The sequence below is a fragment of the Phascolarctos cinereus genome, unplaced genomic scaffold, assembly GCF_003287225.1.
Source record: "Phascolarctos cinereus isolate Bilbo 61053 unplaced genomic scaffold, phaCin_HiC Scaffold_9;HRSCAF=440, whole genome shotgun sequence".
Classification (NCBI taxonomy): domain Eukaryota; kingdom Metazoa; phylum Chordata; class Mammalia; order Diprotodontia; family Phascolarctidae; genus Phascolarctos; species Phascolarctos cinereus.
Window position 1 is genome coordinate 202,144,370 of NW_027556402.1, and position 24,753 is coordinate 202,169,122.

At 44.5% G+C, this 24,753-nt stretch overlaps 1 protein-coding gene across 1 annotated transcript in view; it reads right to left on the reverse strand.

Annotated features, from left to right (window-relative positions):
• Positions 1–2,216: 2,216 nt before the first annotated feature.
• Positions 2,217–24,753, reverse strand: part of IDUA (alpha-L-iduronidase) — a 72,819-nt gene continuing 50,282 nt past the window's right edge. The window contains 14 exon segments of the mRNA XM_021005289.2: positions 2,217–2,770; positions 3,849–3,953; positions 4,149–4,249; positions 7,346–7,422; positions 9,092–9,217; positions 9,750–9,871; positions 11,584–11,601; positions 11,604–11,798; positions 12,556–12,772; positions 13,741–13,920; positions 15,999–16,201; positions 17,662–17,757; positions 19,164–19,271; positions 19,950–20,032. Of these exon segments, the coding sequence (XP_020860948.1) occupies positions 3,850–3,953; positions 4,149–4,249; positions 7,346–7,422; positions 9,092–9,217; positions 9,750–9,871; positions 11,584–11,601; positions 11,604–11,798; positions 12,556–12,772; positions 13,741–13,920; positions 15,999–16,201; positions 17,662–17,757; positions 19,164–19,271; positions 19,950–20,032 (1,630 nt within the window). The 3' untranslated portion in view covers positions 2,217–2,770; position 3,849.

Genomic DNA, 24,753 nt, shown 5'->3' on the forward strand with positions numbered 1-24,753 from the left:
TGTAGAAACAGCCTGACGATTTCTGAAAAGACAGAGAGGGGGCCGAACACCCACATAAATGCAGATCGGCATCAGGCTTCCTGGGAGATGAGCAGGGCGAAAGAAGTTTTATGAAGAGAGCTGGCTTCTTGGCCTCTAGGCCTTTGTCTGTCACTCCTCCTTCCCCAGCTCCCCCAGCTGAGAAAGGACAGAGGCCAGGCCAGGGCTGAGTGAAGAAGGGAGAAGCTCAGCCTGTTCCTGGTGTTCCTTTGATGGGTATGTGTGTGTGTGTGTGTGTGTGTGTGTGTGTGTGTGTCTGTGTCTGTGTCTGTGTGTGTGTCTGTGTGTGTGTGTCTGTGTGTGTGTATCTGTGTGTGTCTGTGTGTGTGTCTGTGTGTGTGTGTCTGTGTGTGTGTATCTGTGTGTGTGTCTGTATGTGTGTGTCTGTGTGTGTGTCTGTGTGTGTGTCTGTGTGTGTGTCTGTGTGTGTGTCCATGTCTGTGTGTGTGTCTGTGTCTGTGTCTGTGTGTGTGTCTGTGTGTGTGTGTGTCCCTGCCCATGAAGACCTTTTCCTTTCATCTTGGTGTTAGGGGCCTCTCTCCTCCAAGGTCAACCTCTCAGCCCTGGGTCTGCCCTCCTCATCCCAGCAAAGACATTTCTCCCCAATATCCCACCATCATGAGCCCTCCACTCTCTGCAGCAGGTATTTCTCTCCCCCATCCCACTCCCTCCATCAAGGTCTTTTGAGCTCTGACCCAAGCACACCCAAGAAAACAGGAATGGGCCCCAAAGGGGCCGTTAGGGTTCAGCTGTCACTGACCTTGGGACATCCTCATTCTGCCCAGGGCTTCAAGTGTTCTCTGCATACAAGACCTTGGGTAATTCACAGCACAAGTGTGACATTAGAATAACAGACTCACAGCACAAGGGCATCAGAGCAACAGACATAAAAGGAAAACCACCCAGAAAGCCTTACTGGCTGCTCTTTCTCCTGCAAATGGCCAACATAGGACCGACAGAAGGCCCAGTTTAGAGAACACTGGCCCAAAGATTCAGGCCCTCTCTGCTTTTCTCTGTTGCTATAGGATGCCTCAGGGTAGGATAGAGGCTGCTACCCTCACTAGAGCTGCTGGCAGCAGCTGCTGCCTTCTCATGACCATAGCTCAGTCACCTCTACGAGGCTCAAAACCTCCTGTCTTGGGCATTTCCCCCTAGGTACCTTCATCTACATGGGAAGGGTATTCTTCTTGCTGCTTCCATCAGACATTCTCCCTTATCCTGTCAGCATGGGCACACAGACAGATACTCAGGGTCAGAGGTGAGAGATGCTTAGAGGTCATTTAGTCTAACCCCTCTCCCCATTTTAGAGTTGATGAAACTGAGGATCAGAGAGAGAAAAGGACTTACCCCCAATTGCACAGCAAGTTAATGTCAGAGTTGAAACTTAACCCAGGTCTTCTGCGCCCAGGGCTCTTGACATTACCTCCTTCTGTCCCACTATCTCCCCAATTCTTCCCTTTCAAACTAGGGACTAGGTACACTCCACTCTGTCTCGTCAGTCTTCCCAACAGTATGGAAACAGAGCAATTGGGGAATCATCAGATTGGTTCAGATATTAAAAGAGGGGCTTCTCCAGGGATAGCAAAGGATACACTTCAGAACAATAGGGCTATGTGCCCTGATCCCCAGATGATATACTTGCACACACACACACACACACACACACACACACACACACACACACACACACACACACACACTTACTTTAATAAGATCAGGAAACAGATGAAGAAAGTAACCTGAAGTAATAATAGCTAATGCAGTCAGAACTGGTTATCTCTATCATCATTGCTTTATCAGCGTGATGGAGTAGAAAGAGCCTTGGATTGGAAGTCAGAAGACATGGCCACGGCCAAGTCACTTTTCCTTTGGAAGCTTTAGTTTTCTCATCTATAAAATAAGGGCACAATATTTTCCAGTTGAAAGGCTATGACCAACCTATCCCTCTGACTAAATCTGGCAAGACAATAATAAAGTTTAGATGGCACATGGTCCCTGACCTCATAGAGGTCACAGTCTAGTAGTGGGATAAGACATAAACATACTAGAATATGAATCATAGCATCCCTTGCTATTGCCCAGGTTATTTGGCTATTTGGGGTATTCAGTCACACTATTCACAGCCTGAGCCCCCATCCAACCTATTCTCTATTGCCAGGTTATACAAAAGACATAAATATAGTAAAAGCATTTAATCAAGACATGAAACAATATAAATAATGATGATGGGAATCAATCAGTAAGAGCATTCTCTGTACTCACACAAAATGAGTGCAATCTCCCATATCTCCAGAGGAATTACAGTCTAATTCCTCTTTAATCCCCTTTCATTCCCAAGGGACATAGTAATTTTAAGAACACCACCCTTACGGTAAATGTTTAGGTTATGGTGCTGTCCTCTAGAAGTCTTCCTGGGAATTTCTGGGGGGCAGGTTGAAGGATATTTTTTTTTAAGAGACAATTGAGGTGAAGTGCCTTGCCCAGGGTCGAACAGCTAGTAGGTGTCCAAGGCCGGATTTGAACTCAGGTTCTCTTGACTCCAGGGTCGGTGCTCTATCCACTCGTCATCTAGCTGACCCCAGATTGAAGAATATCGAAGTCTCTTGCCTAGGCTCTGAAAGCATCAGGGCTCAGCTGTGATTCCTGGGGTTTGGACAACATAGATGTCCACATGTGTTCCTGTTTTCTCATCTGACTGCTTCTTACCTCTCCTGTGTATACTCACACAACCCTGCTTTTAAAAACAAGTTTTCAAAGTTATATTGTTCCCTTTTATGTTTACACCAGTCATTTCCCCTTAAATGCCCCCCTTATTGAATCTCCCCTTATGACAAAGCCAAGCAGCACAGCCTACATACAAGGTCCCCCATGCACAGTGCCAAGAGGAGGGAGGAGCATTCATCATCAGTTCTCCAAGACCAACTTTGATTAATGCAATTAATCAGACCTGAACTGCTCTTCAATGCCATTTTCCTTCATATTTTTGTAGTCATTGGGTAGAGTGCTCCCCTGATTCTGCCTACTTTGCTCTGCATGGGTTCATACAAGTTGTTTCACATTTCTCTAGAATTCTTTATATCCATCCATGTAGTGGAAGATGAATCTTCCTTTACTTTCACATACCACAGTTTGTCCACTCCAGTCATTCCCCAAAAGGGTTCAAATCCTGGCTGTGACGCTCACTGAGGCCCTTTACCTTGGACAAAGCCCCTCATCTCTTGGCTTCAGTTCCCTCATCTGTAAATCAATATAATAATCCTCGTACCACCCACCTCTTATGACTGTTATAGGGAAAGTGTTTTGCCAATGTTACAGGGCCACAGAAACAGAAGTTCTGATGATAATGATTATTACGATGATTGCTAGGAAGCAAGTTTCTGGATGTCTTTCCATCAGACCCTCAAGGAAGAAAAGAGCAGGGAGGCCAGGTCTGGTACTGCTGTGTTAGCCCTACAGTGTGGAGGGACCACCGTCACAGGCCTGGCCCCAAGAGCATCTCTACTGAATGGCTGATAGAATATTAATTGTGAGATTGACAAAGCCCTTTCCTGAAAACTACTTCATGAGGCCAGTTGTGAAAATATTATTGTCCCTACTTTATAGATGAGAAAACTGAAGCCTAAGGAGATGTGCCCAAGCTCACACAGCTGTAAAGGATTAAAGCTAGCACTCTAGCCTGGGTCCTCTGAATTTAGGTTCACTTTAAGTCCTTGGCACCATGGGTATCTCCCTTCAAGGAGCATCAATCCCAGGATCCCCAGCCTATGCAGGTCTCCACTGGAGGGTTGTCTCACTAGATCATTGCCCACCTCATGCAGCTGCCTCTTTGTAGTAAACAGGGATGGAGAACAGGCCTGGGCGGCCCCAGTAATCCACAGCACGGAGCCGGTAGAAGCCAGTGACATTGGCATCGTCTGTATAGGAATGAAAGGAGTTTGACGCTATGGCTGTGAAAATCTCAGGGAAAGAGAGGCTAGGGGTGGGGGTGAGAAGTCTTGGGAGAAAGGAGGGGAGGCCAAAGGGAACAGCCTGGGAAGGGATAACAAGGTTGGGCTGCAGATGGTGTGAGGGGAAGGAGAAGTAAGCATCCCAGGGCTTTGGGCCCTTACCTGGAGCAAAGACAAAAAGGTTGAAAGTTGACTCCTTCCTGTTGATCCCTCTGTAAATATATCCATGTTGGGAGAATTCAACTTCATATGTTCTCAGACACCTGTGGGGGAACAAAGGGAGAATAACTATGGGCCTCGAGACCCTCCAGTTTGAGTCAGGCTTAGAGTCTCAAAGTTGGAAGACACCTAAGACCATTTGTTCAGTGGTTTATCAGTCATGTCTGACTCTTGGTGATGCCATTTCGGGTTTTCTGGTCAAAAATAACTGGCTGGAATGGTTGGCCATTTCCTTTTCAGATGAGGAAATTGAGGCAAACAGGGTGAAGTGACTTGTCAAGGGTCATATAAGTGTCTGCAGCTAGATTTGAACTTTGGAAGATTAATCTTTCTGAGTCCAGGCAGGCCCTGTACTCTATCCACTGTGCTATCTAACTGCCTCAGAGTACATCACATATCTGACCAAGAATCCCTTCTTGGGGCAACAATGGATCCCAACAAGCAAACATACAGCCTCTTTTCAAATACCTTCCATGATGGGGACCTGTCATCTCTTCAGCCCACTCTACTTTTGAACATCCCTCATTGTTAGAAAGTTTTCTCATTCAACCTAATTCAGTAAACATTTTAAAAGTACCTACTCTGTGCGAGGCACCACACTCAGCTCATGAGATACAAACATGAACCAAAAATAGAATCTGCCCTCAAAGAGCTTATGATAGTCTGGGGGAATATAACATTTAAAAGGATAAAGAAATACGATACAACTGCGGGAGAGGGCTCAACATTAACAACCAGGAGCATAAGAAAAAAGGCTTTCTGTAGTTATGTGGCAGAACCTAAGCAGCAACTGGGAAAAAGCTAAGGTTATTCTAAGGGTTGGCAAGGACGACACAAATCTCAGGCACGGGCAAAGACATTAAGGTGAGAGATGGAATGTCATATATAGGAGACAATAATACGTCAGCCAATATGGTTGGAATGAGATGTGTACGGAAGGGAAGAATGTGTAAATAGATCTGGAAAGACAAGCTTAAGTCAGACCACAACGAAATGCACATGCCAAGACGGCGACTTTATATTTTATTCTTGAGGCAGTAGGGAGCCACAGAAGTCTTTTGAGCAAGGAAGTATCATAGAGCCCAAATTCATCTCTCCACAATTTTTTGTTATTTCTATGAGTTTTGTCCTTTGGGTTTTGGGTCAAGATTAGGGTCAGGATTAGGTCGCAGGGGTGGGGAACCTGTAACCTTGAACTCTGGCCCTCTAGGTCCTCAAGTGCAGCCTTTTGGCTAGATTCAGTAGTGTAGCACTTGGTAGCATATCAAGGTTAGGACTAAGATCAGGGTCAGGATGAAGATCCAGTCCATGGCTTCATGGACTAGGGCTGACAGCCAATTCTACTGAGTCACAGCCCAAAGTAAGGGGCCAATCAAGGGAAGAAGGTGAGAACTGGAGCATAATTCAATCCCCTCACTCTGAGACACAGACTGTACAGTTGAACTTTTAGACTAATTTCACATTACTTCCCCTCACATACTCTTATTCCAGTCAGATTGGCCTACCTGAATTCCCCTATATGTGACGTCCCATTGCCTACCTGAAACACTGAAAAACTCCCCCTTCTCATGTCTGATTCAGCTTTTGCAGCTTCAGTCAAGGCTCAGCTCAGTCGTCACTTCCAATATGAATGTTCTCCCCAAAGTCACCTTCCCTCCCTCTCAAAATTACTGGATATTACTCCAGTGACTGACCTTGCAATAGGACAGAAGGAGGCAGTGTCGTATAATGGAAGGAGTCTTAGCTTGGAAATCCAGGGACTCACTTTTGGTCTCTGAGCCAGTATAAACGGGAGAAAAAAAGGTCACTGGGGCCTTGGGCCTGGAGGGAGCGCAGGTTGGAGGCGGGCCAATTCTGTCGGGTTGTAGGGACCAGGTACAGCTGCAGGCAGGCTAACTTAAGTGGACTGGGGAACTGAAGGGTAGCCGGTGGAGGAAATGCCAACGGTGATTCACTGTGGGCACACAGAGAAACCGTGTATAAAGAGTGATGGAGGAGGGGCTCACAGCTCTTGATACTTAATAGCCGCACGATTTTCAACAGGACACTTTTCTTCCCTGGGGCTCTAATTCCCCATCTTAAAGGTGGAAGGGTGATCAAGCCAAATAATCTCTAAGGTCCCTTTCAGCTCTGCAATTCCATAAGCCTTCCAGAAGTCTAAAGTCTGAAATATACTTGCCCAGTCTATTGGACAATCCTATGACTTGGCAGTCTACTGAGTGTCAGAATTGGGACTTGAATCTATGTCTCCTTGGTTTCCAATCCAAATCTATGTCCACTGATGCCTCTAGAAGAAAAAGCCCTAGACCAGGAGCCAAGAAATAGGAGTTTGGCTCAGGGGTGTGATGGCAAATCTTTTAGCAACTGGCTCTCTGAAAAAAAAATGAAGTATAACATACTTTTAAATTTAATTTGCGTTATTAATGTTTTCTTCCTCACTTTCTTAAGTCCATATAGTCAACAAAACAATAACTCCAGGCCTGTTTGTAGCATTTGCCAATTTCCAAGGCATAAATGCTCACGCTGAAAATTTAACAATCAGCTCTCGGTGTTGCTCTGACACAACCTCTGAGTGGGTCCTCTCTCAACATTTTTTTGGCTCTGTAACCCCAGGCTATTTTCTTGCTTATAAGCCTCAGTTTTCTCATCTGTAAAATAGGGATAATGGTACTGCTTGAGACTGCTCATTTCACAGGGCTGTTGTGAGGAAATTACTTTGTGAAATACAAATTTTCTACAGAAACAGCAATGGGGGTAATACTCTTGGCTTTGCCACTAACCAGCTGTGTGACCTTGGCCAAGCCCCTTACCTTCTCTGTGCCTCAGTTTCCTCCTTTGTAAAAAAGAGCAGGTTGAAAGATGTGATCTCTAAGAACCCTCCTAGCTCTGACATTCTATGGTCCCATGATGAAAGAAAAAATAGAAGCCAATGTATATATCCTCTCAGAGAATTTTCTCTTTGAGCTGCCTCCCCTCCCCATCTAAAGAGTGTGTTTATAGTAGCATAGTAAGTCAGTAACACTGGGCTTTAATTTCCTCATCAGTAAAATTAAGGTATTTGAACTCCAAGACTGTTAGGGTCCCTCCCAGCTCTGAGATCCCACATTCCTAAGGGGGTTTACATGACCGTGTATACATACTTTGAGTTCACGCAGCTATCATCCCAGAGCAGCGTGATCTGCCCTCTTGTGACAGGCAAGATTCGGACACCATTCACCTATCCAGGGGGAAGGTGAGAGAGAAATCCTCGTCAGTGTGAATGGAGCCAGCTCACCAGCAGTGAGTCCCAGTTCCCTGGAGAGACCACTGCATTTGGATCTGAAGGGTCAAGAGACTTTAGATCTCCCTGCCTAGAGGGTAGACTTCCTGCTGCTGACAGAAATGCCCAGATCTCCCCTTCTCTTAAAAACCTTACTTGAGGGGTCAGCTAGGTAGCGCAGTGGATAGAGCACCAGCTGTGGAGTCAAGAGGACCTGAGTTCAAATCCAACTTCAGACACATAACACTTACTAGCTGTGTGACTCTGGGCAAGTCACCCAATTGCCTCACCAAAAAACAAACAAACAAACAAACAAAACCTTACTTAACTTGGCTACTCTGATCCATATAATGATCTGAGATCGTTCCAAAGGATTCAATGATGAAAAAAATGCTCTTCACCTCCAGAGAAAGAACTGATGAACTCTGAGTGCAGATTGAAATATCATTTTCTCACTTTCTTTATTCTTGATTTTTTTAAAAAAAATATGGTTAATATGAAAATATGTTTTGCATGATTTCACATGCACAATTACTATTGCTCACCTTCTCAGGGTGGGAAGGAGAGAGAGTATTTGGAACTCAAATTTTCAAAAGAAAAGAATGCTAAAGATAAATAAATAATAAACATTTCAAAATAAACCTTGCTTGATCCTGCCATTCTTTCCAGGTATCACCCTATTTTTTTTCTCTTTTCACAGCCAACTTCTTAGTCACTGTGTCTCCTTCCTCATCATTATCCACTCTCCTTGACCCTTTGAAATCTGCCTTCTGACCCCACCATTCGACTGAAACCGCCCTTTGCAAGGACGTCCATGATCCCAGTTTCTCAGTCCTCATGCTTCTTCACATTTCTTCTGCTTTCAACACTGTCCACCGCCCCCTTCTCTCTTAGATAGACTCCCTCTGGTTTCCATGACACTGCTGTCTTCTCATTCTCCTCCTCCCTATGTGTTGATAGCTCCTTGTCAGTCTACCTCACTGGACCATCACCCATTTTTCAGTCTTGATAAATGGGATTTTTTGCCAAGGTTCCATCCCATGCCCTCATATTAACTCTTTTTTAATATTCTCTCCCTTCATCAATGATGAAGATGATCAACGAACATCTGCATTCAGATGATGCCCAAATCTACATTTCTAGTCCCATCTCTTGCCTGAACTCCAGGCCTTTAGCTTGAGATGTCTGCTGGACATCTCCATATGAATGGCCCATTAGGATCTCAATATAAATCCAAAATGGAAGCTATCCCATTTACCCTTAAATCTGACCCTTTTTCAAACTTCACTACTAAAAAGGTCCCTCAGCTTCAGAAAGGCCTGCTTCCTCCCATTTTCTTTCCCTTATTCTTCCCCACTTGGCTTATTCTCACCACTGGGCCTTTGTCCACACTGCTCCCCAGGGCCCCCAATTTCTTAGGGGCTCCCTTTTCTGAGGTGGCTGGTATTTTAAGAGAGTTGCCTGGCCACTTCAGTTTCTTGTAGTTGAACTGGAATTTGAATCCAGGTCCTCAGACTCTTGTATTTGCTGTACAGTGGGATGTGCTAAGACCCTAATGGCTGCCTAGAAGAGGCTTTAGGTAGGGCTTTGTGCCTTTGTCTTTGGGCAGGGAACCCCAGTGTTGTACCTGGTTTGGGGGCAGCTGCGGCCTCGAACACACATGAAGGAGAAGGATTGAGGGTATTGAAAGCTCCTGCTTTAGGGTCAGCTGGCCATTTTCAGGAAATGGAAATGGGCCTGTGGCTACAGCGTCCTAAAGAAATACAACACGATATCAGAAGCTGGCTATAGGAATTAAACAACCCCCTCACACAGAACTGGATGGCATTTCCAACTACTTAGAAGCATGGAACAGGACTGTGGGATGTCAGAAGTGAAAGGGCCTTTAGGAAATATGTAACCCTTTCATTTTACAGAGAGGGAAACTGAGGCCCAGAGAGAAGAGACTAGAATCCACATCTCCAGGCTCTAATGCTATGACTCATTTCGCTGAGCAAGGACAAATATAAATCCTTCATCTCTTTGACCATCTCCCCCAGACCTGGGGTCTAGCCCCTCTTCTCTCTTGGACCTTCATGACCTTCACTTGATCCCTGAGTGCCTCGTGTCCCTCCTGCCATCCCTCACCCATGAGCCTTTGCCCTGTCTTTTCCAATATTGTTCTGGCCTCCTCTTCTCCCTTTTGCCATTTCTCATTCCCACGCTCTTGCCTCATCTCTTCTCAACATCCAGTTCTGTTTTCTCCACGCCCCTCCCCCCCCCCCACCCAATCTCTCTGGCCATACCTCAGTCTCTCTCATCTGCTGAAATTGCTTTATGGTGGGAAAGACAGGTGATCCAAGTTTCTTCCATTCCAGATAAGGGCTGGTGAGATTATTATCCATATAATAGGTCATGTAGACAAGGTCTGGAGAGAGGCAGAGAAATGGATCCCAGAAGATTCAAAAACAGGAGAAGCTGAGTTGGGTAGAAGGTGAGTCACAGCTCGAGGGTAGGGTCACAGCTCGAGGGTAGGGTGGCAAGGTAAACGGATGGGGCCAAGGGGGTTCCAAGAATTCTGGAGAAGGTGCAGTCCCTGCCTCTGAGTATCTGAAGGCCTCTATGTGGAAGAGAGCTCAGACTAGCTCTGTTGGATCTCAGAGGGCAGAACTAGGAGCAGTGGGGCAGAAGATGCAAGAAGGCAGATTTCAGTTGGTGGTAAGAAAAAAACTTCCCCACAATTTGAGCTTCCCACAAGTCAATGAGCTGCCTCCAGAGGTAGCCTCCCATCAGTGAGCTTTCAGATGGCTGTGTGGATGTCTTCTCATTAGGAATGGTGTTGAAAGTCTTGCTTCAGATTTCGGTTGGAGAGGTGAAACTAGGTGGCACAATGGATAGAGCTCCAGACTTGAAGTCAGGAGGACCTGAGTTCAAATCTGGCCTCAGACACATGATACTCACTAGCTGTGTGACTCTGGGCAAGTCACTTAACCCCAATTACCTCAAAAAAAAAAAACCAAACAGATTTGGGTTGGAATAGATGCCTTCTGAGGGGGAAGTGGATAGAGTTCTGGTCCTAGAGTCAGGAAGACTCATCTTCCTGAGCTCAAATCTGGCCTCACACATTTATTAGCTGTGTGACCCTGGGCAAGACACTTAACTCTGTGTGCCTCCATTTCCTCATGTGTAAAATGAGCAGGAGAAGGAAATGGCAAACCACTCCAGTATCTGCCAAGAAAACCTCAAATGAGGTCATGAAGAGTCAGACACGACCGAAACACCTAAACAACAACATGATTGTATGCCTCAAATTGCTGTAAGCAGTCTGGGGTAGGGAGGGGAGAGACAGACAGAGACAGACAGACAGAGACAGAGAGACAGAGAGATAGAGAGAGAAAGAGAGAAAGACACAGAGACACAGAGAGACAGAGAGACAGACAGAGACAGAGAGAGAAACAGAGGGAGACGGAGAGACAGACAGAGAGACAGACAGAGAGACAGACAGACAGAGAGACAGAGAGAGAGAGAGAATGCACTAGCTGTCACTGGGGGCTGAAGCAATGAGAGGCAGACAGCGCAAATTGGTGGGGCTTTGAGAAGGCCCTGAAGGATGAATGGGATTTAGAGAAGAGGATAGGTTTATGTGAGAAGCAGTGATGAGACTAGTTAAACTGGAGGAGAAGGTTCATATGGTAGTCAGGGTGGGATGGGGTAGAGTTACAGACTCATAGACTAGAGCTAGAGATAGAAGTCCCATGAGGCTGAAGGTAGGAGAGCCTTAAATAATCCTAGGAATTGTTCTCATGTCCATATTACTATACATTTGACAAAGTGCTTTTGCACCACAGACCTATAAAGCAGGCAGTAAAAGGATCATCCTCATTTTAAAGAAACTGAGGTCCAAAGATGGCAAATGACTTGCCCAGTGTCACATGACTAAGAAATGTCACAGCTGGGACTAGAAGCCAGCCGGGGATCTTTCTAATATGCCACAACACTTACTTGAGTGTCAGACAAAGGCACCCTGGCTTTGTCCCACATGTCATGGGGACCTACAGAAGTTTCTTGAACAGAAAGAGAGAGAAGGACAAAAGTGGGGTTTGAAGCTCACCCAAGTCCCTTCTGGCCCCAGGTTCTCACCTGTAGCTGGTGGGATGTGTTGAGCTGGATGGTGACAGTACTGAGGTTGGCAGATGTCCGATTGTCATCACTGGCATACACCAGCACGGTGGCCTGCCAGCTGTCTGGTGAAGACGCCTCCTCAGGCCAGTGGGAGGTGGCCAGTACTCCCACTGTGTGATTGCTGTCCACCAGTAGCCCATCACAGTGAGCCTTTGACCACAACTGGTTTTCACCTGTAAGTCCAGGACACCAGACCAACACTTGTGTTAGTACTGGCTTGGTTCCTGCTTCAGTGTATGGAAGAGGCTACCTATCAACAGGGTGTGAAGAGAGGAGCCCCAGGAAAGCCATTCCTCCCATGATTCTCTCCACATTCAGAATTTCATTCCTTTAGGCTAAGCATGGTCCATGCTAGATCCTCTTTCACTCCCTACACCTACTCCAAGGAGAGTCTATTCAGCCCCCAGCAGAGATGGAGAGGGAAAGAGAGGGGCAAGGAAAAACAAAAGAGATGGGGGGGAGACAGAGGGTAGGGGAAGAGAAATAAAGAATGTATATGAGAGACAGAGACAGAGAGAGAGGAAGACAGACAGAAACAAAAGGAGAGAAAATTGAGAAAGGCAGAGAAGTGAGGACGAAGACAGGAGAGATGAGAAAGGAAAAAGACAAAAAAAGAGATAAGGAAAGAGGGAGACAGAAAGGGAAAGAAAGAGAAAAGGGAGAGAGAAGGCAAGGAGCAGGAAAGACAAAGGGGAAGAGACAGAGAGGGAGAGAATCAGAGTTGAGGAAGAGACAGATATGAGATGGAGGGGATGAGAGAAGGGAGAAAGACCAAGAAAAAGAAGAGCCTGAAGCAATGATAGACAATGATGATGGTAGGGGCCAAGGGGCAGAAGGATGCCAGAGGGAAACGGACAGATGGGCAGGAGAGAGTGGGGCCAGCACTGGGGAGTCTCCTGCCCAGGATCTGCAGGGTTCAATGGACCTTACCCAGCAGGGCCAGCAGCCCCATGGCAGTGAGCACGGGCTTTCGGACTAGGTGCACATGGGGTGGCTTTGTGTTGTTCATCTGGAAGCGGGCAGTCAGTGTCCTCTGGGTAAAGTAGTGTGGGTGGTAGCTCAGGAAGGCATTATCATTGCTCAGCAGGGTATAGTTCAGGGTGTTGTTGGGCTGTGACAGCAACAGGGTCTGATGCTGGGCTATGACCTAGAAGGAGGGGTAGCCTGGAACAGATGGAACTCCCCACTCACCACTAGGTGCCCCACCAGTAGCTGATTCTATGCCCCTTCTCGAGCCCCAGAGAGTCACAGAGCATCTGAGCTGGAAGAGACTTCAGAGAGCACTTAATCTAGTCCCTTTATTTTAAAGTGGGGGAAACTGAGGCTCAGAGAGAGGGAAAAAAACTTCCCCAAGGTCATATTAGTTAGTGTCAGAACCAGGACAGATCCTGGGTCTCCTGATTCTTAGCCCAGAAACTTTTCCAGTTTCTTTCTTTCTCTGTCACCTCTTGGCCAGTGTCACTTCTCTGTCTCTTTTTGCTATATCTTGTTCTCCCTTCTCACTCTTTCCTATTCTCTCTCTTTCTCTCTCTCTATCACTCTGTCTCTCTGCCTTTGTCTCTGTGCGTGTGTGTGTGTGTGTGTGTATGTCCACTTTCCCTCTCCTCTCCCTCTTTCTCCCCTTCAACCTTGGAGCACCCAAGTGGCCCAGTGGTTAGAGTGCTGGGCCTGGAGTCAAGAAGATAAGCTTAGATCTGGTCTCAGACACTTCTAGTTGTGTGTCCTAAGTCACTTCACTTCTTCCTGCCTCAGTTTCCTCAATTGTGAAATAGTGATCATAATAGCAACTACCTCCCAGGATCGTTGTGGGGATCAAATCAGATATTTATAAAACACTTAGCCCAGTGCCTGGCACATAGTAGATGCTTAATAAATTCTTGATTCTTTCTTTCTTTCTCTCTCTCTCTCCTCTTCCCTCTCCCCCTCCTCTCTGTCTCTCCCTCAACTCTGCTTCTCTTCCTGCCCCTCTCACCTTCTTTGTACTTTTCACCTGGATTTTTCAGCACTCAATGTCGGCCACATTGAAGTGAACAAGCATATACATCCATGAAATGCTTTAGAGAAGTATCTTGGTTCAACAAAGACAGAAAGCCTGGAAGGCAGAGGGGAACTTACCTTCACAACCATCGCTGCATATGTCACATCTGCTCTCCAAATCTGGGGCTGGGACCAGCCCACCAGCGGGTCAGCCTCGTCATTATAAATGGGGACATGGGTGAAATTGGGGAAAAGGCTCTGGATCTGCTGGGCTACTTCCTTTTCCTGCTCTAGGATGTAAATAGAGCTGCCCCCACCCTGAAAGAATCCCAAGTTAAGTTATCAGACCACTGAGGCATTGACCAGGGGGTTGGTCGCTCCTTATCCCCCTCATTCACTTCACCAGACACCATTTAGTGCCTCCTCTGTTCAAGGGGTTGTGCCCACTGGCCATTCCTGCCCTCAAAAAATTTACAGTCTAAGAGAAGAGAAAGACATGTGTAGCATCCTTTGGGTTACCAAGGAGATATGGATGCCTGCTAAACCCAGACTCTCACAAGTCAGCCCCTCCCATCCTAAGGGACGGTGGGAACAGCTGAAGCTGTGGGGAAACATCATCCAGGCTAGAGAGTGCCAGCACCTTGGCAGGTGTGAAGAGGCAGCCAGCTCCTCTAGCAGCTGTACTGTGAACCAGGGGATGTACCTATGGGAATTTCATGGAAACCTGCCGGCCAGGAAATTCTTAGTGCCAGATTCCAGGATGGGGGTTGTGTGATCAAACCATGAACAGGAAACATGGAATAGACATATCTGCACCATTTTCGGGCATCTGAGACCAGAGTCGGTGATTCTCTTATTCCTCTCTTTCTCTTCCATTCTCTTAAAGGAGGGGACACTTGGAAAAGCACTTACCACAGAGCCTGGCACACAATGGGAGCTTAAGAAATGCTTATTCCGGGCGGCTAGGTGGCGCAGTGGATAGAGCTCCTGCCTTGGAGTCAGTAGGACCTGAGCTCAAATCTGGCTCAGACACTTGACACTTAGTAGCTGTGTGACTCTGGGCAAGTCACTTAGCCCTGGTTGCCTCACCAAAAAAAAAAAAAAATGTTTATTCCCTTCCCTTTCTTTCTTTCCCTGCCATCCTAGAGCCATGCATCTGTTTCTGAGAGTTTCTCTAGCTTTTCTGCTTTTTCTTTTTTTCTCTTCTGTTTTTATATATTATCAGTGTGGTTGACCACTGCATTGTTAACCCGTATGTATCACTGGCAGAGAGAGACAATGAGGAGCGCCCAGAATGAGAGAGAAACAGATTTTGCAACTTGGTATGCTTACCAGGCCAGTTCCGCCTGAGGACTCAGAGTGAACAAATGAGAATTACTGGGTCATGTGTGTGTGTGTGTGTGTGTGTGTGTGTGTGTGTGTGTGTATACACATATATATATGTGTGTGTGTGTGTGTATACGCACATGTATGTACATATATAAACAACTTCTAAGTGTAGAGAGAAAACTTAGCCAAATAAGTCACCAAATCTTAGCTTGTGAGTGTGTATGTGTGTGTGTGTGTGTGTGTGTGTGTGTGTGTGTGTGTGTGTGTGTGCAAAAGCTGTAATGGGCTAAGGAGCTAGCTTTAAGAGGGAGCGGGGCTTGGCCACTTCCCTTCCCACTGTTTTCTTCTGCCTTGTTAGAAAGGAAACCATTCCTTCAAAGGAGGATTGTAGAGAGTAGCTCAGAAGTAGCCATTAGACTATAAACTCCTGGAGGGCAGGAACTTTTTGTTGCATTCCTTTGAATCCCTAGAACTTAGCACAGTGTCTGCTACATAGCAGAAGATTAATAAACACTGCTTGACTTGTTCACCCACCCACACAAGGCTTGGGGTAAGAGGGAGTGACAGCCCTACTCACCAGCCCACCACAAATACAAAATTTATACAATAAGGCCAAAGGAGACATTTAGGCAAAGTGTTATGGTGAATTTGATATGAAGTCATTTTAAGCTGGGGAGATCTGGAAGGACTTCATTGAGGGGGTCTCTTACCTGAGCTGGGCCTTGAAGAAAGGAAGTGACTTTAAAAGATAGGGGAAGTTAGGTGGTGCAGTGGACAGAGCCCCGGCCTTGGAGTCAGGATGACCTGAGTTCAAATCTGGCCTCAGACACTTGAGACTTACTAGCTGTGTGACCCTAGGCAAGTCACTTAGCCCTGACTGCCTCACAAAAAAAAAAATGAAGATGTGTGGGGGTGGACAGTTCATTCCAGTCACAGAGGATAGCATAAGCAAAGATACACTGGAGGGCAAGAATCTAACTCATATTAAGGTGTAAAAGGATGATAGAAATCTTATGATTTCTTTAGGTTCCCAGTTCAGAACCCTGAGGGATCCATATGAGACTCACCTTCCTGTGTAAGGAGATATAATCCAGGCGCACACCTTTCTCACCCGTGAAAAAGTTTGTCCCATTGTAGCAGTGACTGAGTAGGTTCCAGCAAATGGGGGACTTTGGAAATGGATGGAAGGAGTCACCAGGACCTCCAAACTTCAGCCCTACGTTGGCTTTCCTTAGGCCTTCTGAGCAGGCATCATAATAGTTCAAGAAGCCTATATCCAAAAGCTACAGTTATTCACTGATCTACTCATTCATTTTACTGCTGCTATTCACTCATTTTCAGTGGTGTCTGACTCTTCATGACTCAATTTGGTGTTTTCTTGGCATTTCCTTCTCCAGTTCATTTTACAAATTAGGAAACGGAGGCAAACAGGATTAAGTGATTTGCCCAGAGTCATACAGCTAGTAAGTGTCTGAGGCCAGATTTGAACTCAGGAAGATGAGTCTTCCTAACTTCAGGCGCTGAACTCTATCCAGTGCACTACCTAGCTGCCCAACTTATTCAGTTACTGATCATTTATTCACTCACTCACTAACATCCCCTCATTCACCTACCCATTTATTCTTTCATTAACTCATTCATTCATCCATTAATTTATTCACTTAATCATTAATCCATTTACTTACCCAATCATTTAAACACTGTGCTCAGTAAACATTCACTAATAACAATTTGGTCTCTATAAGCTGTGTGAGTAAATTATTATCCTTATCCTTCAAGGAATCTTCCCTGTCCATGAAGCCTTCCCAGGTTTCTCCATTCCACACTGATCTCTTCCATAGACCTTATAGTCTGCACCACACTTTCTAGCTCCCAATCATCCACTCATCTGTACTTTTCTCTCACTGTAATTTCATGGTTATGTGTCTTGTATCTCCCCGCCCCATCCTCCCACCCCTCCACTCCCATCTTTAAGAGCAGAGACCAAAGGTAGAGAATGATGGTAAAAGAATGCTAGACTGGGAGTCGTAAGACTCCCCAGCCAATCTACTTAAACTCTGGGCAAGTCACTTAACCCTTGAACCTCAAATTCTTGTTGTTGTTGCTCAGTCATGCTGACTCTTCATGACCCCATTTGGGATTTTCTTGGCAGAGACACTGGAGTGGTTTGCCATTTCCTTCTCCAACTCATTTTACAGATGAGGAAACTGAGACAAACAAAAGTTAAGTGACTCATTCAGGGTCACACAGCTACTATGTGTCTGAGGCACTTTATCCACTATGCCACATAGCTGCCTCAACTTGCTCATCTGTAAAATGGGGCTAATAACCCTGCAGACCTCCAGAGGCCATTGTGAGGATGTAATAATACAATGCATGTAAAAAGGCTTTGAAGTCATTATGTCATCTCCCTCATAAAGTCTAGCAAAGAGCTGAGCAAACCACAGAGTCAGAGAAGCAGAGTGAGAGACCATTCTACCTATTCTAGTCTTCTCATTTTATAGAGTAGGAAACTAAAGTCCAGAGAAAGCAAGGGGCTTGCTCAAGGCCACACAGTTAATCAGAGGCAGAGCTGGGAATAGAACCCAAACCTTCCGAACTGAGAACTCTGTAATTAAACTCAATGCATTTGCACAAGTGGTAGGAAGGTCCACTTCTTGTGCCCAGAGCAAGCACCCTGCCCATCCTCTGCCAGCCATTCCTGCACCATCTGAGAAAATGCCTGCATACCTTGGATTGTCATGGACACGTTGTCAAAGTCGTGATGATCTGGTTCATTCCACGTTTCAAAATTCCATCTGGAGACGTGGCTTACCCCATACTTCTCTGCAAATGAGACCACGAGCGATGTCAAGGCCACTGTCAGCTCAGGCTTCACAGAGAGAAACTGATGATGAACATTTCATCCCACACGCTGCCATCCCCAGTGATTCTAAGTGATTCTATGACACCTCCAAATATCATGCCAACTTCATAACCGCTCTCCCTGGAGGGCACCAGTGTGTCATTCCCCAGCTTCTGAGAACAAGCAGATCTAAGTTAATCACCATCTGTTTGCATGTGAAAATTGAATAACTATCAAAGTAAATTTTAAATATTTATTAACTATCCCTGGAGATCCTCTACCCTGAAACTCTGAAAAACAGAACATAGGATGTCAGAGCCAGGAAAGATCTTAGAACATAGAACACAGAACGTCAGCTGGGAGACATCTTAGAATATGAAATGAGAGCTGGGAGGGGCCTTAGAACATGGAATGTCAGAGCTGGGAGGGGCCTTAGAACATGGAATATCAGAGCTGGGAAGAGCCTTAGAACATGGAATGTCAGAGTAGAGAAGAAATATTAAGAGACCACAGTGAAGAGAATGGACCTGAATGAAGTCACTTTGTTAGCTTGAGTTCTGGGGGTACCTGAAAATAATTCTATGAACTTCTTTCAAAGAGTCCGAAGTTTTTCTCCCAACCTCCTGGGTTCAGATGAGTCTTCCCCACCCCACAGTCTGACTGTGAGATTTGGCTCTCTTGACTATCTCCAACCTTCCTCGTCTCCTGGCATTGCTAGGTTAAAATCGACAAGCAAGCTAACACTTAGTGCCCTAGTGCCATGACCTCCACCTTCTTACATCAGACAATGAGAGGCTGCTTCCTCCCCCATTGGTATGAGAGAGGGCAGGCTGCAGATGTGGAATGCTATCAAAGCTGCTATCAGTGCAGCAAGGGAAGGGGATGGCTGCTTTAGTTTCACCATTTTCCCTTGTTATGAGGAATGGTTCCCTTGTAGTAAAAGCAAAAACATCAATAAAACTTGAACAATCCATTCCTACCATACTTTCTACATGTATAACTATCAAACTGCTTATTTTTTTAATGATGGGGGAGAGGAGGGAGGGTGGGAGAGAATTTGGAACACAAAACTATAAAAAACAAAGCTTAAAAATAGTTTTTATATGTAATTGGGAAAAAATTAAACAGTTCAGTTTTTTCTGTGTGTGTGTGTGTGTGTGTGTGTGTGTGTGTGTGTGTGTGTGTGTTTGGTGAGGCGATCAGGGTTAAGTGACTTGCCCTGGGTCACACAGCTAGTAACTGTTAAGTGTCTGAGGCTGGATTTGAACTCAGGTCCTCCTGACTCCAAGGCCAGAGCTCTATTCACTGAGCCACCTAGCTGCCCCAAGAGTTAAGTTAAAAAAAAAAAGATTATAAGGTACCCACACCAAGGCCTTTCAAAACTTACCAATATATCTCGTAGCCAATAGGGTGACCAGGTTCCTCCATTCATACACCTGCTTCTTGTCCTCAAAATCAGTAAAGTATCCAGATGGGCTCCCCATCAACTCAAACCCTTAAATACATGAAAATACTTTTCAGTGTCCTTAAGAAAACTTTCCCAAATGGGAACAAGCGGCCTGGCCCACTAATAGGGGGAAGACAGACCATCAGGGCCAGTGCAGGCAGGCAGTGCCCAGTAGGGTCTCAGTCTGGCTGACTTCAATCCTTTATTCATATGAGCTCAGAAACTGGAGAGATCTGTAAGAGGAAGGAAGACTCCTAGAATTCCTACACTAAAGACAGGCAAGGTTTAGGGAGGCCAACAGGAGGGAAGAGGGCATTAGAAGCAGGAAGAATGGTATAAGCAAAAGTCCAGAGATGTGGATAGAGCCTGGTATGTTCAGAGGACAATAAGGAGAGTCAGTGAGCTAGAACTGAGGATCTGTGTAAGGGAAGCCATAGAAAGTAAGGTTGGAAAAGTAGGACCGATTAGATTGTGGAGGGCCTTGAATGTCAGAGCAAGGAGTTTGGATTTAATCTTGAAAGCAAGGAGAAGGCACTGAAAGTGTCTGAGAGGTAAGTGATACCATCCCACAGAGGAAAGCAGAGAGCCAGAACTAGGCTTAGATCTCCCCTTTGAGTCCTAATTCTCTCTATTACTGGGACTAAAGAATTCACTAGAATTCATTAATTTCAGAATTCTTTCAGAGTTCATTGGAATTCGAAAAACTACAATTTTTCCTGATGTTACCTGGAATGAGCTGGTTCTCCCAAAGAAGATCTAAAAATCTATCCAGGTTGGTAAAATTGTAGCGAAGATTCCCATCGGTGACACTGCAGAGATATTCCCAGGGTTAGAGAGGCTTAAAGAAAGAGAGATTATGGCATTTTCAAACAAATGGAATGGTGTTAAATGCCAAAAGGCCTTGGCTAGGTCAGAGATGCTACTAGAAGGAGTTCTGGACTTGTAGTGATAAGAAACAAATTGAAGCCTTTGATGGGTATTAACTGTGTGATCTTGGATAAGTCTCTTTACCTGAGCCACTCTCCTCATCTGGAAAATGAGGAAAATGAATGAGAAAGCATTATTGACTGATTACTATGTGAGGTTATTACCTACCTCATAGGGTGAACATGGGAAAAGCTCTCTATGGACCATAAAGTCCTACAGAAATGTAAGGTAAAGGCCAGCATTAGCACAGTGCAGAAACTTAATAAATGCTTGCTTGCTTACCTTGATTTATTACTACATGGGGTTGGATAGAATACTGGATTTGGAGTCAAAGGACTTAAGTTTGAATCCCAGCCCAGTCACTTCAGTCAGAGGTAGAAAATGGATCTCAGCATTTAGAGCTAAAAGAGACCCCAGAGAGCAGCTGGTTCAACCTCACCTAGTTTTGGTTTTAAGTTTTATTGATTTTTTTCTTTGTATATAATTATTTTCAGATATTACTACTCCTCTCCCCCATCCATAAGTCTTTCCCCTCAAACACTCCCTCCTTCCTAACTTCCCTATTACTACTGAAGGCATCACCATCCTCCCAGTCCCCCAGGCTCACGACCTAGGCATCATCCTCAACGCCTCTTCCTCATTCTTTCACACCCCCCCCCATCCAATCTGTTGCCAAGAATGGCTCTTAGCCTTACAGATTTGTATCAGTTCTTTATATATCTTGGATATGAAATCTTTTGTAGGGAAACTTGCTGCAAACATTTTTTCTCCCAGTTAACTCTTTCTCTCGTGACTTGTAACTTCACTCATTTTGTTTTTGCAGAAACTTAATAGATGTACTTCCAAAGATAATTTCACTGGAATTTGAATTTAAAGTTCCCTCCACTTGGGCAGCTCCTGCTGGCCAGTTTACAGAAGAGAATGGCTTAGTCAATCTTCATATAAGGTTTATATACATACACATTACAGACCACTGGAAGAAGTATGATACAGTACAGAAAATGCTAGACTTAGGGTCAAGATACACATTCTAGCTGCATGACCCTGGGCAAGTCACTTCCCCCAACGGGACCTCATCTCTAAAATGAGGGGATATGACTCTAAGGTCCCTTACTGCTCTCATGTCTCTAGTCTATGATTCTAAGTACCCCATAGCTTCCTATTCATTGCTGGTGCCAAACCATGCCACCTGCCCTCTGGCCAGCCTCCTCATCAGAATCCAGACTCTGCCCTGGGGACCCTGGGCTTCGATAGCTGGACTTTTACCTTGCCCTGCCCAGAACCAGGCTACCATGTCACTTCCTAGGCATTTCCATACTGACTACATGTAAGCATCTTTCCTTCCTTCCCAGTCCCCCTTTATATGTTGTCTTCAGCCATTAGAATATAAGTTCCTGTACCACATCACAACTATCAGATTGGCCAACATGACAAAACAGGAAAACGACAAATATTGGAGACGACGTGGGAAACTTGGGACACCAATACAGTGTTGGTGGAGCTGTAAACTGATCCAGCCATTCTGCAGAGCAGTTTGGAATTGTGCCTACAGGGCTATAAAACTGGGCATACACTTTGACCCAGCAATACCACTTCTAGGTCTGTATCCCAAAGAGATCATAAAAATGAGAAAAGGACTCACATGTACAAAAGTATTTACAGCAGCTCTTTTTGTGGTGGCCAAGAACTGGAAATCGAGGGGATGCCCATCAGTTAGGGAATGACTGAACAAGTTGTGGTATGTGAATGTCATAGAATACTATTATTCCATAAGAAATGATGAGCAGGCATATTTCAGGAAAACCTAAACTGATGCTGAGTGAAGTGAGCAGAACTAGGAGAACACTGTACACAGTAATAGCAACATATGACCACCTTTGATAGACTTAGCTCTTCTCAGCAATGCAATGATCTAAGACAATTCCAAAAGACTAAAGATGGAAAATGCTATCCACATCCAGAGAAAGAATTATGGAGTCTGAATGAAGATCGAAGCATACTATTTTCTCTTTATTTTTCTTTTTTTTTTCTTTCTCGTGACATTGGAGTTGTTTGCCATTTCCTTCTCCAGCTCATTCTGCAGATGGGAAAACTGAGGCAAATAGAATTAAGTGACTTATCCAGGATCACACAGCTAGTAGTATCTGAGGCTGGATTTGAATTCAGGAAGATAAGACTTCCTGACTCCAGGCTCAGCATTCTATCCACTGTACCACCTAGCTGCCCACATATCTCCCAATATTCTTTGGTAAAAAGAATGAATGAAGGAATGAATAAAACATTTATTATATGCCAGGCTCCGTGCTAAGCACTGTATAAATAAATACAAGCAAGCAAGATGATCCCTGCCCTTCAGGAACTCATATTCCCCAAGACGGCATGGAATCTGATATAGGCTGTACATGTACAATCATATTAAACATACTTCCACATTAATCATGTTGTAAAGAAGAATCAGAACCAAGGTTATATAGCTAGTTAATTTTGTATTTCTGGCACAAACTCGGGTATCTCTGATCCCAGGTATGGTTGATATGCTAAATTTTAGTACTATTATTTGTTTTAATTTTTTAACATTTTTATTTAAAGTTTTGAGTTTCAAATTCTATCCCTCCTTCCCTCCCCTCTCCCTCCTCCCTGAGATGGTAAGCAATCAGATATAGGTTATACATGTGCAATTATGTAAAACATTTCCATATTAGCCATTTTGTACAAGAAGACTCAAATAAAAGGGGAAAAAAAAGAAAGAAAGTGAAAAATAGCATGCTTCAGTACATATTCAATCAATATGACTTCTTTTTCTGGAGGTAGATAGCACATTTCATCATTAGTCCTTTGGAATTTTCTTAGATCATTGTATTGCTGAGAATAGCCAAAGCCATTCACAGTTCTTCATCCAACAATATTGCTGTTACTGGGTACAACGTTCTTCTGGTTCTGATAACTTCACTATGCATCAGTTCATGTAAGTCTTTCCAGATTTTCTGAGATCTTCCTGCTTGTCATTTCTCACAGCACAATAATATTCCATCACAATCATATACCACAGCTTGTTTAGCCATTCCCCAGTTGATGGGCATCCCTTTGATTTCCAATTCTTAGCCACCACAAAAAGAGCTCCTACAAATATGTTTATACAAATAGGTCCTTTTCCCATTTTTTGGATGTCTTTGGGATATAGTGCTAGCAGTGGTATTGCTGGATCAAAGGGTATGCACAGTTTTACAACTCTTTGGGCATAAGTGCTATTATTATTTGCAATAATGATATGCCAGTTGTCCTGGGAACGGTAATTAAACAGTTACTGAAAATCCAGAAAAAGAAAGCTATCGACACCAAAGTCCTTGATACTATCAAATGATTCATCTTCAGAAATGGATATGGTTTTTATCAATGGAAATGACATAAAAGAAAATATAATGTCCCTTCTGTATCCTAAGGTTCAGGAGGCCTTTCTATCTGACTTGCTGCTAAAAAACTATAGTATTTGTTACTTCCCCCTGTTAGAATATGAGGAGTCAGGAGAACCTGAGTTCAAATCCAGTCTCAGACCAGACATTTGGCACTTACTAGCTATGTGACCCTGGGCACTTAACCCCAAATTCCTCACCCAAAAAAAGAAAAAAGAATATGAGCTCTTTGACAGCAATTTTCTGTTTGTATTCCCTATGCTTTTGAACATAGTAAACACTTAACATGCTCATTCATTCATTCATTCTCAGCTATTTGTAACTCTGATCTGAGTAAATTTAGCAGCTACTTTGTATCCTAAAGCAACTTTTGATCAAGGAAGAAGGCAGAGGGAATTTAGAGTACTTTACAATGACTTAGGAGAAGATAGGGCTTAGAGGAATGTGGAGTGAGCTGTTGTATTTAAAAAAAAAAAAAAGGAAGTTTTCCTAAGATGAAGGTCAAAATTTTCCAAAGGCCAAACCTAAACAAAATAGAATCACACAACTAGAAAGGAGGTCTTTTAGTCTGACCCACATCTAAGCAGGTATCCATCCTTTCGACAAAAAATTATAGAGATCATCTAATCTCCACTTGAAGATGAGGAGTTAACTACTACTACTAATCCATTCTACTCTGGGGTACCTGTTTATCATGAGTAAGGATTTCTCTATCTCTCTCTTTTACTTGGAGTTTAAAGCTGTCTCTATAACTTCTCCCCACTGTGATCAGGGTCACAGGGTGATAGAAATAATTTCTCTGAGGACTTAAAGAAGGGAGAGATCATTTCCTGCTAGGGGGATCAGGGAAGCTGAGCCTTATAGGATAAGTAGGATTACAAGGAAGAAAAAAGGACAAAGGAGTTTGCAATTAAATTACAAAGATGAGAAGGTGGGAAAGGGAGATGTGTTTGAGCAGCCCATTTTGGCTTAAGTGGAGGGTACAGTATATGAAAAAGAGTACTAGGAGAATGGACTAGAAAGACAGGACAGAGCTAAACTGTGGAGGCTCTGAAATGCCTAGGCATGTGATAGCATGTAGACATGGAGTCAGGAGAGTAACTAGGGAAGCAGTGGATAGAGCACTAGGCCTGGATTCAGGAAGACTCATCTTCATGAGCTCAAATCTGGCCTCAGACACTTATTAGCTGTTT